The 18,253-nt window shown below is 46.2% G+C and overlaps 1 protein-coding gene across 2 annotated transcripts; it reads left to right on the top strand.

Annotated features, from left to right (window-relative positions):
• The first annotated feature begins 326 nt into the window (after positions 1-326).
• On the top strand, positions 327-10,408 carry cyldl (cylindromatosis (turban tumor syndrome), like). 2 transcript variants are annotated; one of them, XM_083940290.1, is made up of 15 exons: positions 327-589; positions 1,152-1,608; positions 2,639-2,896; positions 3,501-3,579; positions 3,661-3,839; positions 3,982-4,147; positions 4,659-4,806; positions 5,844-5,966; positions 6,036-6,127; positions 6,221-6,284; positions 6,377-6,509; positions 7,865-7,973; positions 8,072-8,190; positions 9,185-9,398; positions 9,498-10,408. In XM_083940290.1, the coding sequence occupies exons 2-15, from the start codon at positions 1,177-1,179 to the stop codon at positions 9,680-9,682; spliced, it is 2,301 nt and encodes a 766-aa protein (XP_083796416.1). In that variant the 5' UTR covers positions 327-589; positions 1,152-1,176; the 3' UTR covers positions 9,683-10,408. The 2 variants fall into 2 exon arrangements, with proteins under 2 accessions (XP_083796416.1, XP_083796417.1); XM_083940291.1 differs by having other exon boundaries at positions 5,844-5,954.
• Positions 10,409-18,253: the final 7,845 nt, after the last annotated feature.

Here is an 18,253-nt window from a genome sequence, read left to right on the forward strand (position 1 = left end):
ATCACAGAACGCGTCTGCGGCACAGCCTGTGTAATAATCCCTGAGTCGTGTCTTACAGGTCAGAATTCAATTTGAGAGGCTTTTTATTTTCATTTTTTTTATATTAATTTGTAATTAAAGATATTGAGGTATGAACATTTAAGAAATATAGATGGGGCTAGTTTGTGTAACCACAGTCGGTTTCATGCGCATGCACACACACACTCAGTGGCTTGTGCGCGCCTGCCATAGAGGGAGTGCATTTCACGGCAGGGGCGCTGAATACGTCACAACACCTGTAAGACCGCGCTGAGGGCTCCACTCCCCTTCACCGCTGTCCACGGACCTGCTGCTGGCTGTCAACCGATTTGAAAACAACAGCGTCACAGTGAAAATACCCGCAGACATTAACGGGCTCTTCTGTCAACACACCCACGCTGTTCACGTGGCTTACAACAAACAAACAAACAAACAAACAAACTCTTATTTCCCATCAGAAGCGCGCGTGAGACGTCCATGACGCCGACATGACGTGAAAGAGGAAGTGAAACTTAAAGCGGCGCAGATACAAAACAGAAAGCAAACTTTAAAGTTGCTAAACGAGTCAAAGGTAAGGCTAACTTCGTCACAAATGTTTGATAAAGTGAAGATAACAACATCAGCTCTTTTTAAATGCAACTTGTGACGTCATAGCTAACGTGTCCTGCTATTACTTCGTCAGTTAACGGCAGTTGAGCTAACGGCACGTAGTTGTTGTAGCTAGTTAGCGAGCTAGCTTGATGATAGTTTTGTTTTTATTGTAGTGACACCTCTCTGTGTGTGTGTGTGTGTGTGTGTGTGTGTGTGTGTGTGTGTGTGTGTGTGTGAAACCCTTGAAAAATGCTTGAATTCAGGTTAAAAACTTTAAAAATGCTCGAAATTGTATCCGCATTTCTTTCTCAACACAATTTAAGATGTTTTTAGTATAGTACCATCTGTTTTAAGGTGATTAAATTATAGTTTTCGTCTTTAATGTATAAGAGTTATGTATATTAATAATAATAATAATATATGTATGATAGAAATGTGTTATTAACACCAGCTGTAAAGTGCTGGAAAAATGGACCTTGAACGTGCTTGCGTTTGATCTTGGAAAAGGTGTACGTACCCTGGTGTGTGTGTGTGTGTTACAGTACCCGGCTCCATCACATCACCGCCATGACGTCAACAAACCTGTACTTCATCGTAACCAAAAAGCCTGAATACCTAAGACACATCAACGTTGGCCAAATATGCTACGTCAGTGCAAACAAGCACAAAGCGTCACTCAGAACTTCTCCCAAAAAGTGTCCCGTCATCTTCTTCGGCGCACGATCGACATTAGATTACAGTGTAGAGGTGAGTAGCCTGGAAGAGCTGCCTGCAGAGGAAGCGGAGCTGCTGCTGGCCCTGCCCGACGACGCAGAGAGGCTGAAGTGGTTCAGAGAGAGAGATGCTCTCCGAATAGCACAAGGACTCACCGTGGGGACCGCGGTGACGGTGGAGGAAGAAGGACAGAAGCTCAGAGGCATCGTTCGCTACGTCGGAAGACTCACAGAGCCAAAATATCCGTCTCCCTTATCAGGAACGTTCTTTGGTGTTGAACTACAGGTGAGATTTTTAAAAGTGTTGTCTCATCTCATGTCATCTTCTTCTCTTATCCGGGGTTGGGTCGCATGGCAGCAGCTTTAACAAGGGACCCCAAACTTCCCTTTCCAGGGCCACATTAACCAGCTCTAACTGGGGGATCCTGAGGCGTTCCCAGGCCAGTGTGGAGATCTAATCTCTCCACCTGGTCCTGGGTCTTCCCCGAGGCCTCCTCCCAGCTGGACGTGCCTGGAACACCTCCCTAGGGAGGCGCCCAGGGTTCATCCTTACCAGATGATCCTGAACCACCTCAACTGGCTCCTTAAAATTGTTGTACACAACAAAATCAGAAAAATAGAATTCTCTCTCCCCTACTGGTATTTGTCCATGAATGTAGCTCGGGCTGGGGTTTTGAGAGATGCATCTCTGATACCTCTGCATCCACCCCGTCGCTATATAGCTGAATAGAATCAGGTTTATTTATATATTAACGTCCCGCTCACAGTGCTGGTACAGAAAAGGTCACTGGACACAAATCAACGCAGTAGATTCAATGCCTGTTATTTCATCTGTGCTGTGCAGCCTTTGGTTGAAAATCTGATTTCAGATCTGCTTCGTCCATAGCTTTGACACTGTCGATACGATTGAATGTGAATATTGATAGTTTTTTAAGTATAAGGCGTGTGTCCATTAGGATAAATGTGGCCTGCTTTCCCACGGGTTCAACAAGCGGCCGCTCGAGCGACTCACATGCAAATTAGGGGCGTTTTGGTGAAATAGACCCGCCTCATTCCGGGTGGTCGAGCCTAATGGAAACAAACCTATTGATACTTTTGACAACCTTAGTTTGTGGTGTTCACAGGAATAAAATGTGGTGTTTTGTGCCTTAAATCATTGATCAGGCAATAATCAAATATGTACTTGGTTAGCACCAGAAGTGGGGTGAACTGAGCCTGATGTTAGTAACAGTAACATGTAATTATGCATTAATAGAGGCATTGGATTCAAGTGACACACACACAGAAGTGCTGCTATGCTTCTTTTTTAACCCTAGGTAGAAGAAAGGGGGAAGGGGACGACTGATGGAAAGTACCAGCATAAAACCCTCTTCACCTGTTCGAAGGATTGTGGCATTTTTGCCCCATTCTCCAGAGTCAGGCCTGTGGTTCCCGGGTCCTTGTCCCCCTCCAGCCCTGCGCACCTTCAAACCCAAGAGATCGCCCCAGGAGATAGAGTCACTTACTTTGTCGGTGATAAGTGTCAGCATGGAATGGTGTTGTATGTGCAGGAAGATTTCGTTCAGATCTCCACAGTAAGTGATATTTCTGTGTTTCAGTTAAAATCTTATCACAAATGGTGTCCATTTAGGGCGCACTCACACTGTCCATCCATACCGTGCCCCAGGATGTTTCCTGGCTAAAGTCTAGTTCGTTTGACCAGTGTGAGTGCAACCGTACCGGGCCTAGCTGCGGCCCGCTTGCCGGCCACGGCCCGTTTGGGAGAGGTGGGCTTTTGTAAAGCACGTTTGCACATGTATGAGCACGAGCGTGCGCACGTGTACGAGCACGAGGCCTACGGCGGTGCTGAGGTCATTTCCTGTGCGCCTGTTGGGACATAGAAAAAAGAAGGAGGGACCATGCGCGGACATTTAAAACAATGGCGGTGAAAGGTTCACGTTGGTGTGATGCGGAGGTGGAGTGTTTACTGCAGATTTGGTCGATGAAAAGATTCAAAAAACAGTCGACAAGACGCACAAAAACTCTGAGGTCTACGGAAACGTTTGTGCGCTCCTGCTCATCCTTGAGTTCTCTCACACAACCAAACCTTCAGATTTTAAAATAAGATGTGCCACTTCCTTCTGTAAAGACTTAGCAGTTTGCACCGCATTTCTAATTTGTCTTTGTTGTTGTTTTCAGGACAAAGATCAGAATGGAAAGAGAGGCGGAGAAGTGGAAGTGCCACTAGAGTTAGTGGTTAAGGGGGAGGTGCCTGCAGGTTTGAGCAGCTCTCGACATGATGAAGTGTGAAGCTGAACTGCTCAGAAAAGTGACCCAAATAATATTTTCTCCACTGTAGAGCTAGAGAGCATGGAGGTGGACACAACGGCGGTGGACGCAAGCTCTGATGATCTGTACTTGGATCTCAGTGTGAACTCTGTGGTGGAGGTTTCCGTGGCTACAGGCAATTCGTATGGGATCATCCGCTGGATCGGCAATCTGTCCGGTCGACAGGGACCCATAGCCGGACTAGAGCTGGTACATTTTATATACTGATGTCATTTTAATTTAAATTTGTACAGTTATGGGGAAAATTAGCATAGAATTGCTTTGCATTGGATTTCTTCATTTCATCAGTCTAGGCTGTAATGATGTTATTGTTCTGTGTCTCCGTCTCCAGGAGGAAGACAACGGAGTGAGTGACGGTACCTTCAAAAGTGAGCGCTTCTTCTCTTGCCCCCCGAAGAGAGCTCTGTTTGTAAAACTTAGCTCCTGCCGCCCTGACTCCCGATTTCAGAGCACATCAGCTGATCACAGCGACGGGACGCCAAAACAGGACAACGCAGGTCAGAACAACACAGATAAACTCATTCATGCTCGGTCTCGAGCAACACTTTGTTCACAGGTCGGTTATGTTGCTGTGGGCTGAAAAGTACTTATAAGTAAATACACTATACGGCCAAAAGTATATGGATACCTGCGTTTTTTTATTACGTACACATTCCACCCACACATGCAGGTAGACCTGGGAATTCAGGGACTAGTTTTCCAGTCATGGAAACAACTGGAGATTGATTCAAATGAACAAGTATGCTCGTCTCACTCAGATCGCCCCTGGATAGATGCGTATTTCATTTGAAGCTTGATGTGTTGGTTGGAGAAGCTGCACAGTTTGACACTTAAAAGTGGATTTACCTGACCCACAGTAAAACACACACGGTACAGACCACACGCATTGTATTTGTATTGTTGCTCGAACAAAGAGGCAGCACTGCATCGGCACTCATCACCAGCCGCACATGCAGATTGCCGACTGTGTTGTGGTTTTTCATACGTAACGCTTGTGTGTCACTTCAGAGACAGAGCCAGAGCCAGAGCATGGTGCAGGGAAGCAGGAGACTGTTCCCCCCATCAGTGCAGAGCAGGTAAACCAGATTCTGATCGGACGAATGAAGGGGATCCAAGGCCACTGCAACTCCTGCTATATGGATGCTGCCCTCTTCAGGTCAGAACGACGAACATGGGACAATAATATTATGCATTTTAACGTCTTTATAGTTCAGCTTGTTTGCACTGAAACAAACTAAAATAAAATCGTGCAATGTTGAGTTTCTTCAAGTCAGACAAGTTAGTTATATGGTCAAGACGTCCCTTTCTCAGAGCTGCTGTTTTCTTCTGGTTATGACATGTTTTATGAAAACAGCTGACCGGGCCAGGAAACTTCTAAATAAAGCTCCCGGCCCCGGTTGTGTCGTTCCTCGCCCCGGTGCCGCTGGCAGAGAATGGTGGCCCATGTGTGTGGGAGCAAGTTTGCCCCCTCTTCCCTCGTTCATGGTGTTGCCCTCAAGCCGGTCAGCTGTTTCCATAAAACACGTCATACCCGGAAGAAAACAGCCGCTCTGAGGAAAGCTGGAGTACAGCCGGACCTGTCAGCTAAGAAAAGGGAAGAGGACATCCTTACCATACAACTAATTTGTCTGACTAGAAGAAACTCTAATTTCTAAATGGATAAAGAAAACATTGGTCATGACTGAAAGAACAAGGTCACGGGTCCAAGCGGCCGAAATGTGTTTCCTCAGGAGGGGGGCTGGAGTCTCCCTTAGAGAGAGGGGGAGAAGTTCAGCATCCGTGAGGAACTCGGAGTAGAGCCGCTACTCCTTTGCGTTGAAAGGAGCCAGTTGAGGTGGTTCAGGATCATCTGGTAAGGATGAACCCTGGGCGCCTCCCTAGGGAGGTGTTCCAGGCACGTCCAGCTGGGAGGAGGCCTCGGGGAAGACCCAGGACCAGGTGGAGAGATTAGATCTCCACACTGGCCTGGGAACGCCTCAGGATCCCCCAGTTAGAGCTGGTTAATGTGGCCCGGGAAAGGGAAGTTTGGGGTCCCCTGCTGGAGCTGCTGCCCCCGAGACCCGACCCCGGCTAAGAGGCTGAAGATGAGATCAGATAAAGAAGACATCAGGAATACAATCGATGTATAAAATCTTGCCTTTTGATTTGGAACACGGTGTAATGTGTAACTCTCGTGTCTGTCTTTGCTCTCAGCTTGTTTTCCTGCTCCTCGGTGTTGGACTCCATGCTGTTTAAATCAACAGAGCCTCAGGATGCTCCCATTCAGAACACGCTGCTCCATAACATCGTGAATCCCCTCCGCCGGTGTGTGTGTTTGTATATATTTTTTTCAAAACGTTTCCTTATCTTTGTGGAAATGTTATAGTACGAGTATGTTCTCTGCAGGAAGGGCTTTGTGGAAGGGCGGCACATCATGAAGCTCCGGCAGCAGCTGCAGAAACACGGCTACAGTCACTCCTTCACCACGGATGAGAAGGGTCTGTTCCGTCTGGAAGCTTTAGCACGGCTGATGCGTGTTCTTTTGTTTTGTTTTTATTCTGACTGCTGATCTGATCTGTTCTCTCTTTCAGATCCAGAGGAGTTCCTCACTGTCATCATGCACCACATCCTCGCACTGGATCCTCTACTCAAACTGTACGGTCACACCACAGCTGAATAGGATTTTCCCCGTCACACTGTAGATTGAATTCTATCAACTTTCACCCTTGTCTCCTTCTCCTGTTTAGCTCAGCGGGCGGTGAAGTGCAGGAGAGCTACTGCTATCAGATCTTCTTGGATCAGAACCACAGCCTGGTGCTGCCCACAGTCCAGCAGCTCCTGGAGCATTCCTTCCACTCCGCAGCACTGAAGCTGGCAGAGGTGAGATCTCTCTTTATACTGTCGGTTAGGGCTGTGACTGTGTGGATGTTAAATGTGGGGCCGTCGATGATCAAAACTATAATAAAAGGAACGACTTGCTTTGTGATTAGAAGTGTGTAAACCATGAAATGCTGCAGCAGCGCTCTGACCTCTGTCTCAGCCGAGAACACTTCACAAAAGAAAAATGAATTTCTCTTGCGGGATAAATAAAAGGTCTTCTTCTGCTTCTTCTTCTTGTTCTTCTTCTCCCCCCTTCTTGTTCTTCTTCTTGTTCTTGTTGTTGTTCTTCTCCTTCTTCTGCTTCTTCTTCTTCTTGTTCTGCTTCTTCTTCTTCTCCTTCCTTCTTCTTCTTCTTCTTCTCCCCCTTCTTCTTCTTTTTCTCCCCCTTCTTCTTCTTCTTCTCCTTCCTTCTTCTTCTTCTTCTTCTCCCCCTTCTTCTTCTTTTTCTCCCCCTTCTTCTTCTTCTTCTCCCCCTTCTTCTTCTTCTTCTCCCCCCTTCTTCTTCTTCTCCCCCTTCTTCTTCTTCTTCTTCTCCCCCTTCTTCTTCTTCTTCTCCCCCTTCTTCTTCTTCTTCTCCCCCTTCTTCTTCTTCTTCTCCCCCTTCTTCTTCTTCTTCTCCCCCCTTCTTCTTCTTCTTCTCCCCCTTCTTCTTCTCCCCTCTTCTTCTCCCCTCTTCTTCTCCCCTTCTTCTTCTTCTACCCTCTTCTTCTTCTTCTTCTCCCCCCTTCTTCTTCTTCTCCCCCTTCTTCTTCTTCTTCTTCTCCCCCTTCTTCTTCTTCTTCTCCCCCTTCTTCTTCTTCTTCTCCCCCTTCTTCTTCTTCTTCTCCCCCTTCTTCTTCTTCTTCTCCCCCTGCTTCTTCTTCTTCTCCCCCCTTCTTATTCTTCTTCTCCCCCCTTCTTCTTCTCCCCTCTTCTTCTCCCCTCTTCTTCTCCCCTTCTTCTTCTTCTACCCTCTTCTTCTTCCCCCTTCTTCTTGTTCTTGTTATTGTTCTTCTTGTTCTGCTTCTTTTTCTTCTTCTACTGTTCAGCGACGTATGGGGTCAAGGCAACATAGAGCGTTGCATTTTTTAAGCTTTAACAACCATCATTTTTTAATATTTCATACTTTTATAGAACAATTCCTTATGAATTAACCGATTCATGAGGAATTGTTCTGACGGCAACATACTCCCAGACCTCATCACTGGTGTTTCTGCTTCTACGTCAACTCAATTGATGTCATTCAGTGTGACAAATGTAGGAAATGTATTTATCTGATGCTTTCCTTTGGTACTCCAGTAGATGTCTCTGTTGGACAGTTTCTCTGCATCTGAATGAGTTCATTTGAACTGGAATCTTCTTATGTCACTGTGCAGGTGCCGTCCTGCCTCATCCTGCAGATGCCTCGCTTTGGGAAGAAATTCAAGATGTTTGACAAGATCATTCCCTCTCTGGAGCTGGACATCACTGACCTCCTCTCTGAAGGTACACACACACACACACACACACACACACACACAGAAGGACTGACATGATTAAACACAAATGTGCACAGTGAGTACAACATGTGGTGTGTGTTTCAGGTCCTCAGCAGTGCATGCTGTGTGGAGACTTGGCCCAGGTCGAGTGCACAGACTGTTTCACAGATCCACTCTTCAGCCCGACAGGGTTCAAAATCTTCTGCAGAACGTGTTCATCTCAGGTGTGTTCTGCGTCATCGTCTGCCGTGTACTAACACTTAACCAGCTCTGAAACAAGAAACATGACTGAGTTCTTTTTGAATCTCTTTCTATGGCTGAACCTGTTTTGTAGAAACTGTTTTGCACCAATCAAAGTGTTTCTGCCAGGTTTTCTTGGAAGCACGTGGAAGCACAACAGCAGATGCTGACTATCTGACGGGGGACGGGGCATAGAGTATCTTTGCCACGGCATTCGGTGTCAGCGATGTTACAGTGTTTGTGCATACGCAGATTACATTTCGTGCCCTCTGCCACACTGTTGTTTTCTTTCTTTTATTTCAGTCAGTCAGATTTCACTCCTCATGTGAGGAGACTCGGTCGAGGAGGATTTAGTGTCAAAGTGAAAAGCAAAAGTGAAGAATCCGATCAGTTATATATCATTTAATGATTATATTTATAATAATAGATTATTAAAAGCCAAGCTTTAGTTGAACCCCACCGGGCCTAAGCATCATCTCATCTCATCTTCAGCCTCTTATCCTGGGTCAGGTCGCAGGATAAACAGCTTTAGCAGGGGACCCCAAACTTCCCTTTCCCGGGCCACATTAACCAGCTCTAACTGGGGGATCCTGAGGCGTTCCCAGACCAGTGGGGAGACCTAACCTCTCCACCTGGTCCTGGGTCTTCCCGAGGCCTCCTCCCAGCTGGACGTGCCTGGAACACCTCCCTAGGGAGGCGCCCAGGGTTCATCCTTACCAGATGATCCTGAACCACATCAACTGGCTCCTTTCAACACAAAGGAGCAGCAGCTCTACTCCGAGTTCCTCACGGATGCTGAACTTCTCCCCCTCTCTCTAAGGGAGACTCCAGACCCCCTCCTGAGGAAACACATTTCGGCCGCTTGGACCCGCGACCTCGTTCTTCCGGTCATCACCCAGCTTTCATGACCAGGATTTTAAAAAATTGATTTAAATAAAAATACCAAACACTGTCCTTTTTGCATGTTTTTCGCCCCAGGTGCACTCTCATCCTCAGCGGCGGTCCCATCACCCAGCAGCTCTGGATATCCCTATGGGTTACCTGGGTCGCGGCGCACCTCACACTCTGATCAGAGACAAGCTGGAGCTGTTCGCTGTGCTCTGCATCGAGACGAGCCACTACGTGTCCTTCATCAAATACGGACCCGAGAGCCAAGACTGGATCTTCTTTGACAGCATGGCAGACAGACAAGGTGAGGGCACTGTTGTTCTGCATTCGTCTCATCACACACACACACACACACACACACACATAAAGTACACTCAGTGACTCAGTCATGCGTTGTGTCCAGGAGAGAGAGACGGCTTCAACATCCCCGAGGTTCACGCCTGCCCCGAGGTCAGCACGTACCTTGAAATGTCCCCCACGGAGCTGGCCAGTCAGGTGCCTCGGGACATGAAAGGCGTGGCGAAACGTCTGTTCTGTGACGCCTACATGTACCTGTATCAGAGCCCCAGCATGTGTCTGTATCGCTGAGTGGACGTTATCCCAAAGCTTACTCTTTGCACAAACGTAAATTGTGTTTACGTAATTTCCTTTGTGGATAGGTTTGTTATTCTTTTGCGAATGCGTGGAAGGACACACTGGAAAATGTGTGTACATATATATATATATGTGTGTGTGTGTGTGTGTAATGTTCTGCTTTGGTCCTGGGAAAGACTCTAAGTTATAACAATATTATTTTTGATATTGGCTGAAGAGGAAGTACAAACTGACATTGCTCGCGGAATCGTTTTGCACTAAAAAGACAAATAATTGATATTTACGTTGGTTTGGGCGAAAACAAATGTTGCACTATAATATTATGATTTAGTAATTTTATGTTTGTGTTTGATAATTATCTTTAAAAGTTAGATTTACAATTTTTATACTGAGAGTGAATGAAAAATGCCACCAAAGACGACGACATAGTAATGATTTCGGTACTATTGTAAATACGAGGCTGTTCATTTGTTCAGGGAACTCACCGTTGGACCTTAATGTTCCCCTGTTAAAGAAGGTTTAGGACGGTGGCTGGACCAGTCACTTTATATATTTTAGCAACATTTGTTCACATTCTTTTGAATATTGAGAAGGAAAACGTCTTTTGTGTGTAACAGCATCCTAGTCCATGTGATGTTTGGAGAAACTGTCCTCTAACTTGTGGCCTTTCTCATTTACAGTATACCGTGGGGTTATTGGTACTGGTTCTGATTTTTCAATACAGTGAATATAATGAGAAATAAAATCTATCCCTCGACCTGCACACATCACGTGTCTTTACTCAAAGGGAGGTGAGACATTTCTATATATAGATGCATAGCTATTTTTGGTTTGTAGGAAAGGTGTTACATACTTTCAGGGCGCACTCACACTGTCCTTCCGCACCGGGCCAAAACAGGTTTTTCGGCTAAAGCCTAGTGTGTTTGACCAGTGTGAGTGCACCCGCTCCGCGCATAACTGCGGCCAGCTGGCCGTCCACGGCCCGTCTGAGAGAGGTGTTGTAAAGCGCGTTTGCATGTGTACGAGCACGAGGCCTACGGCGGTTCTGAGGTCATTTCCTGTGCGCCTGTTGGGACATAGAAAAAAGAAGGAGGGACCATGCGCGGACATTTCAAACAATGGCGGTGAAAGGTTCACGTTGGTGTGATGCGGAGGTGGAGTGTTTACTGCAGATTTGGTCGATGAAAAGATTCAAAAACAGTCGACAAGACGCACAAAAACTCCGAGGTCTACGGAAAGATCTGGAAACAAAGCCACGCATCGCCATGACGTCATCAATGCGTGTGACGTGTTACGGCGTGATGACGTATAGGCAGCAAGAAGCATTCTCCGAGGCCCAGGTAGTGTGAGTACAAACGGGCCTGGAGGGGGGGACAAGGACCCTAAAGCACGGGGCGCGATGCAGAAGGACAGTGTGAGTGCGCCCTCAATGTAACCTTGGCTTTGGGATTATCTCAGCATGCATCTGTGCCAGCTTCTAACCAGCATCATACTTTGGACTTAACTGTTTCCAAATGTGTTCACTGCATTATTAGATCACCGCTCTAGTGTTTAACACCAGATATCATCCTGGTGGAGCCTCTGTTACAGCTCAGGACCGGCTTAATATACAGACGGGTTAGTGCCAACGAGAACCACCTGCCTTGAAAACAAGCTCACAACAGGGAAACACAAAGGGGAGCACATACAGGAAAACACCGACAGGGGGAGACAAAAACAGACTAAAAAGGAGAGGGATGACAAATATAGCTTTTAATAAATATTCTACATGTTCAACCTTTAAACACCTTGGAGTACTGAACACATCCTGAGATCTACAAAGGGAAATTGTTCAGCTTTAACACGGACATAAAAAGGGCCCGACAGTCCTCTTATTACTCTTCTTATCAGTACATGCGGACCCCAGGACAGCCCGCGGGTCGGCCTCCGTGGTTTCCGCCCTCTCACCTGCTGAAAATCAACATTTCATGTCCAACTTTTGTTTCCTTTTGAAAGCAAAGCAGCAAAACGAAAAAACGAGCAGGAAAGGATGTATTTTTCACACTTCAAAGGCGTGCAGTCAGATCCCGAACCTCGCCGGGATGTGAAACGTCTGTTACACTTAAGGTACAACAAAACGCTGCTTTGCCAGCTTTGAAGTGTTCTGCGGTGTCACACCAACCTCATCTCGATCCACCCGACGCACTCACCGCCTCACGTGATGTGAATACACTCACCGAGGTTTTACATTAAAGTGTGTGTCTCCTCGGCTCTCTGCGTTTCCATCTCATGTTTTTTTCAAACGGTGCCTCCGTGGATGTGTGTCTCTGCTCCGGATGCTTTTGATCCAGCTGTCCACCGTGTCACCCTCTGCCTCGCTGTGATCAGCTCTGCGGATGACCTCTACGCTTGTGAGGAGTGCTGTGCTGTGCTGTGCTGTGCTGTGCTGTGCTGTGCCGTGCTGTGCTGTGCTGTGCCGTGCGGTGCGAGTGAAGCAGCCTTGTGGCACACACGGCCCTGCAGCATCCCCCTAATCCATCAGGATCAGCGTTTTCGAGCATATTCATCATCATGCGGAGAAAGTACGGATCCTGCATGTGTGTGTTTACCTAAAGAGGGGGGGGGTGTGCTTGTCTGAGCAGTACGGTTGAACTCCTGCAAGGTTTGTTGAAAGAAGATAACGCCTGCGTAATAAAACTCAGACCAGGACCAGGACTGGACCAGGACTGGTCCAACTAACTGGTGTGGAGATCCAGGTATTTAACCTCTCACAAGGCCGATGATGTCACTGGAACCCTGCTCCAAGTGCCAATGACCGTCAGTTGACAGTCGTTGGTGGGAAGTTGGTTTCCAGTCACCGAGCAGTGCAGAGATCTGTGCCTGATAATCAGTTGTATTGAGAACAACTGTGCATCACCCTTGTCTGCTGGAAGGATTGTGATCTCGTGGTCATATATATTTATATGTATATATATACATATATATATATATATATATATATATATGAAGTCATGCGCATAACGGTGGACGAACATCCTCCAGCACATGTTGAAAAATGACACTACTAACTGTAATAACGCTCTGCTGACCCCTGCACATATAAGACACGGCTCTGCAAACACACTGTGTGTCCTGTGTGTTATCCGTTTCAGATCTGAACACACTCATCATGGCTGAGTCCAGTCAGGAAGCTTCCAATAGGAAGGAGAACGAGTCCCATCAGTCTTGATGGACTGGAAGTGACGGTGACGTCGCTCTGCTGCCGTCGACACAGATGCTGATAAATCACTGCAGGTTTGAGCTCTTTAAGGTGCGAGACAACGTTCACATTCATTTTTCTCTAGTCTTTTCATGTCATTGGGGTTTTATTAATTCTTATTTTGATTAGAAACGTATCAAATGTATTCAAATTCACATTATATTCTTCATTTTCACTCTTTTTCCCCCCCGAACAGCTCTTCATACTGACTTCTATCCTTTTAATAACCCATTTCCCTTAAAGGTCACACATGAATTAAAGTTTTTTATGGACATCTCTATTCTGAGTCCACTTTTAATCAATTCTGTTACATAAAAAAGTTCCTCTTCTCCCATGAGAAGAAGGGCTTTTATTGCCCCGCTCTCCAGCCCGGGAGAAATATGACTTTCATAACCATATGCTCTCTCGATAACTCATCAGCAGCATTAGCGCTCATAAAAGTGTCATTAAAGCACACATGCTGGCCTCATACAGTTGTCTTTACGCGGCTTTGTGTGGCTAACGTCTCAAGAGGCTGGATTTAATTTGCAGCAATGTGCATGTGGTGATCTTTGGGTATGATTTGAGATCTGTATGTCATCAGCACCTGTGGGACCGTGATCCACATCCATCATGATGAGCACGGGAAGTGTTCACAAAGGGGGCAGCTGGCCAACGTTAACTCTGCATAATTTAGCGCCGGAAAGGTTAATTCCGTCTCATTTGCGGTTCCAAAATTTAATATTTCCATGTTCTCCTTTATGTCTCAGCCAAGGACCCGGGACGGCTGGGACATGTGACGGCACTGAAGCTGACACGTGAATGAGGAAGTATGTTTTTGAAAAATTGGAAAGTGTCATGTGAAGTTGGCTGCGTGGATCTCTGATGATGAATAACCCTAATGATGAATAATAATAATAATAAAGGCGGTGTGTGTGTGTGTGTGTGTGTCGTCCGCCCGTGGGACAGCGGCTGATTTATCCATCACAATAAACAGAGAGGAGTTTACACATAATGGCTCCATGACATGAAACCACGGATCGATCCCCCACAGGCTGCAGGTCTTCTCTTAATCTCCCTCTTCATGTTTCATGTTGACGCTGCAGCACCTTTAATACTGGCGGGTCGAGGGACAGGCATTCACCTCATGTCTTCACAGCAGGACCACAGCCCCATGCAGCGCTGTGTGGAAACATCGATCATAGATAATATGACTTTTTGCCTGTATGCAACTCATACCATGCCACCATGAATCACAACTTAGAGGTTCAACATAGTCAAAAAGTACTGCACATGAAATCAAAGTTGACCCAACCAAAGTCTTTGTTCCACCATTTCATTCATTTCTGAATGAAATCTTAAATCTTAAATGTGAATTAAGAAAATACATTTGTTCAATTTTGAATGATATAGGGTATTTTTATTGGGGGGGGCAGATTTTTCAGGAATTGGTAAATTGGGTGTGTGATAGACTGGCGTCCTGTCCAGGGTGGACCCCACCTCACGCCTGATGCCACTTGGGATCGGCTCCAGCCCCCCCGTGACCCCCGTCAAGGTCAAGCAGTTGCAGATGATGGATGGATGGATGCACATGGACTCGGTCATATTTTCCAATAATAAAACAAGATTAGGTAAGGCAGCTTTATTCGTACAGCACTTTTCATACACAAGGCAGACTCAAAGTGCTTCACAGCAACATGTCATTAGTTAAAATGCATTACAGAAAGACAAAGAGAATAAAAACACAGACAATAATTAAAACAGTGCGGACGTTAAAAGTGCAGAGATTTAGCAGAAAGCTGAGGTGAACATGAAAGTGTTTAGTCTAGTTTTAAAAGTGTTCAGAGTGAAAGTCTCAAATCTTCAGGAAGTTTATTCCAGCTGTTTGTTGCATAATGACTGAAAGATGCTTTCCCTTGACTTGAGTTTACTCTGCGAACCACTAACAGAGTCTGACAGACTCAGAGGATCTTAGGGATGTAGAAGGCTCATGTAGTGGGAGCATATCAGTGATATACTTCGGCCCTGGACCATGTAGTGATTTATACGTGAGCAGGAGGGTTTTGAAATCAATTCTCTGACGTACAGGAAGCCACTGTAATGATTTAAGAATTAGGATGAAGGAGAAAGTTCACCCTCAGCACAGGGACCTGCACCCTACTGGTTCAACTGCTGCAGTTTGAACCAGGAGGGGGATTCAAACCCACACAGACACGACCATTGGATCTTAAGTCCAACGCCTTCACCACATTTCTGGTGTGTAGAAGGGAAAGAAAATGAATAATGATGAAAAAGAAACATGACAAATGTCTTAAACTGGACGATTTGGTCAAAGGATCTGACTTTGCTTCACAGTCTGGGAGGGAGAACGTGTAAAGTGCCACCTTCCAAAGAACAATGACATTTGTTCTCATTGATGAATTTCAGGAAAACGTTAAAAGTGATGAAAAGTTGAATCGAGGTAGCCAGGAAACATCAGCCTGATTTCAGACTGGCCAACCTGGTCTCACCAAAAGGCATGTGAATGACACGCTATTTCTCTCAAGCCATCTCGCGTATAATTACGTATAAAAACGTATTTCATGATTTTTGCATGTCATTTCACGCCATGTAGTCTCAATTGACTTGTATTGTGCAGAGATGGCGTTGTCATTTGACGCACAAATGTCATTGAGGGAAAACCCACGTGTCTCCGCAAGGTGGCGGAGAAATACGAAGTGGTGGAGCTTTCTGTCAGAGGGTTGTTTTTAAATCAATATTTCATGTGAAGGATGGCTGAAATAACGGGCGTGAAATGCCCTAACCCTGACCCTAACCCCTAACCCTGACCCCTAACCCTAACCCCAACCCTAACCCCTAACCCTAACCCTAACCCCTAACCCTAACCCCTAACCCTAACCCCTAACCCCTAACCCTAACCCTAACCCCTAACCCTAACCCCTAACCCTAACCCCTAACCCTAACCCCCAACCCTAACCCTAAACCCTAACCCTTACCCTAACCCTAACCCCTAACCCTTACCCCTAACCCTAGCCCCTAACCCTAACCCTAACCCCTAACCCTAACCCTAACCCCTAACCCTAACCCCTAACCCTAACCCCTAACCCTAACCCTGGGGAACTACGGGCGTTAAATGACACACGAAAAGCTTAATATGCGTAGACATGCACGCGAAAAGTCATGAAAGTCATGAAAAGTGGCGTGCTATTTATACGCCCTCCCATGAAACCACGTAGGACTGGCAGTTCAGTGTGATTCTCAGGCTCGGTAAATAACAGATGAACCCCAATAAATCCCAAAATGTGAAGCGTAGATGTGGTTGGAGGGGTCGGAATGACCTGGAAACACAAACGAAGCATTACAACACAGCCCTGCTGTGATGTCGTGTGATTCCTCCCGCATTAACATACTGTGACATGCTCATGAATCCGATGCTGCACCTTAACTAACAAATCATCTAAATGAGTGGCAGCCGCCCTAATGGGAAAAAATGTGAACAGTGTTTACGTACTTGGGAGATAATGATGACTAATGCGAGGCTTCGAGTGTTCAATTAAGGGACATCAGCAGAAAGGGAGGAAATGCGCGGCGTTCGGCTGGTTCATCTGATTAAACAGAGACCTCTGAAACTCTATAGCAACTGTTACCATCCAGAAAGCTCAATTCTTTAGAGAAGCAACATGTAAACAGAAGAGATCAATGAGCCTCTCTAAGAGGCACGAGAGTCGAGCTTTGGATGAGGCTGTAATTAGGAGCCAGCTATCTGTCTCCAACCTGATATGCTCATTAAACTGTGCTGACGGGAGGAGCAGTGGGCTCTCTTTACTGAGACACAGACGGGCTAAAGGGCCGTCCACAGCAACAACAACAGTCTTGTGAAAGACACGTTTTATTGAGCGACAGAATCGACATTTTATTTTTGCTTTCATTTTGTCACGACTTGTTGCTGCTCATGGGGGAATTGTTGGGTCTCTGTAAACCATGGATAAGTCACAGAGTAAGGTCTTTACCCAACCTGACTCCTACAGATGGATTGATTCACACAATTGTCTCAGCATTTCCATCTGGGAACTCTGGTTTAAAGATCTTTTGGGAAGGGGCGAAAATACTGGTTGCTGATTGGATAAACCATCTGTCTGTCACCAACATACGGCCCAAATCAACCAATCAGATGACTGAGGGCGCACTCACACTGTCCTTCCGCACAGCGCCCCCTGACTTTAGGGTCCTTGTCCCCCCCTCCAGGCCCGTTTGTACTCACACTACCTGGGCCTCGGAGAATGCTTCTTGCTGCCTATACGTCATCACGCCGTAACACGTCACACGCATTGATGACGTCATGGCGATGCGTGGCTTTGTTTCCAGATCTTTCCGTAGACCTCAGAGTTTTTGTGCGTCTTGTCGACTGTTTTTGAATCTTTTCATCGACCAAATCTGCAGTAAACACTCCACCTCCTCATCACACCAACGTGAACCTTTCACCACCATTGTTTGAAATGTCCGCGCATGGTCCCTCCTTCTTTTTTCTATGTGCGTGTGCACGTGTACGAGCACGTCTGAACAGGCGCACATAAATAACGTCAGAACCGTCGTAGGCCTCGTGCTCGTACATGTGCAAACGCGCTCTACAAAAGCCCACCTCTCTCAGACGGGCCGTGGACGGCCAGCTGTCGCACTCACACTGGTCAAACGCACTAGGCTTTAGCCGAAAAACCAGTTTTGGCCCGGTGCGGAAGGACAGTGTGAGTGCGCCCTGAAGCGTGTGACGTGCTAACAGCGTGGAGGCAAAGCTCAGAAAGGAAACAACATGTGGTTAGGAGATTTTCCCTTTGTGTTTAACGTGAATTTACTGATCAAAGGCCCAATTTCAGCAGCCCGGTCCATATTCAACAGAAGGATCCAGAAAACAAAGAGTTAGTGAGCGTCTTGCTCCATAGCTGCTCATCTCATCCGTGGAAGCCGCCATGTTGTTTACACTGAACAGTCGCTTCTCGTTGCGTCACACTTTGACTTGAGGGATCGGTTTGGTTGCTTGGCAAACTCCTCTAAATTTCCTCAGCTGTACGTTATCAGACTGATGTGAGAGTAAAATACAATGGAGCTTGCAAGATCAGGATGGTCTCGCAAGGCTAGTCTTTACCTATTCTATATTCAATTCAATTCAATTCAGTTCAATTCAATTTTATTATAGTGCCAAATCATAACAAAAGGTATCTCAGGACACTTTACAGACTAGGTATAGACCGCACTCTATGACTTATTTATGATTTACAGAGACCCAACATATGTCAAGTGTCTTGAGATAACATTTGTTATGATTCGGCACTATAAATAAAATGTAATTAAAT

This window comes from Echiichthys vipera (assembly GCF_963691815.1).
Source record: "Echiichthys vipera genome assembly, chromosome: 3".
Lineage (NCBI taxonomy): Eukaryota > Metazoa > Chordata > Actinopteri > Perciformes > Trachinidae > Echiichthys > Echiichthys vipera.

Coding starts and splice junctions, on each gene's coding strand:
- cyldl (XM_083940290.1), top strand. CDS start 1,177: ATGACGTCAACAAACCTGTACTTCATCGTAACCAAAAAGCCTGAATAC. Junction 4,148..4,658: donor GCCAAAACAGGACAACGCAG/GTCAGAACAACA, acceptor GTGTCACTTCAG/AGACAGAGCCAGAGCCAGAG. Junction 6,128..6,220: donor CTTCACCACGGATGAGAAGG/GTCTGTTCCGTC, acceptor TCTCTCTTTCAG/ATCCAGAGGAGTTCCTCACT.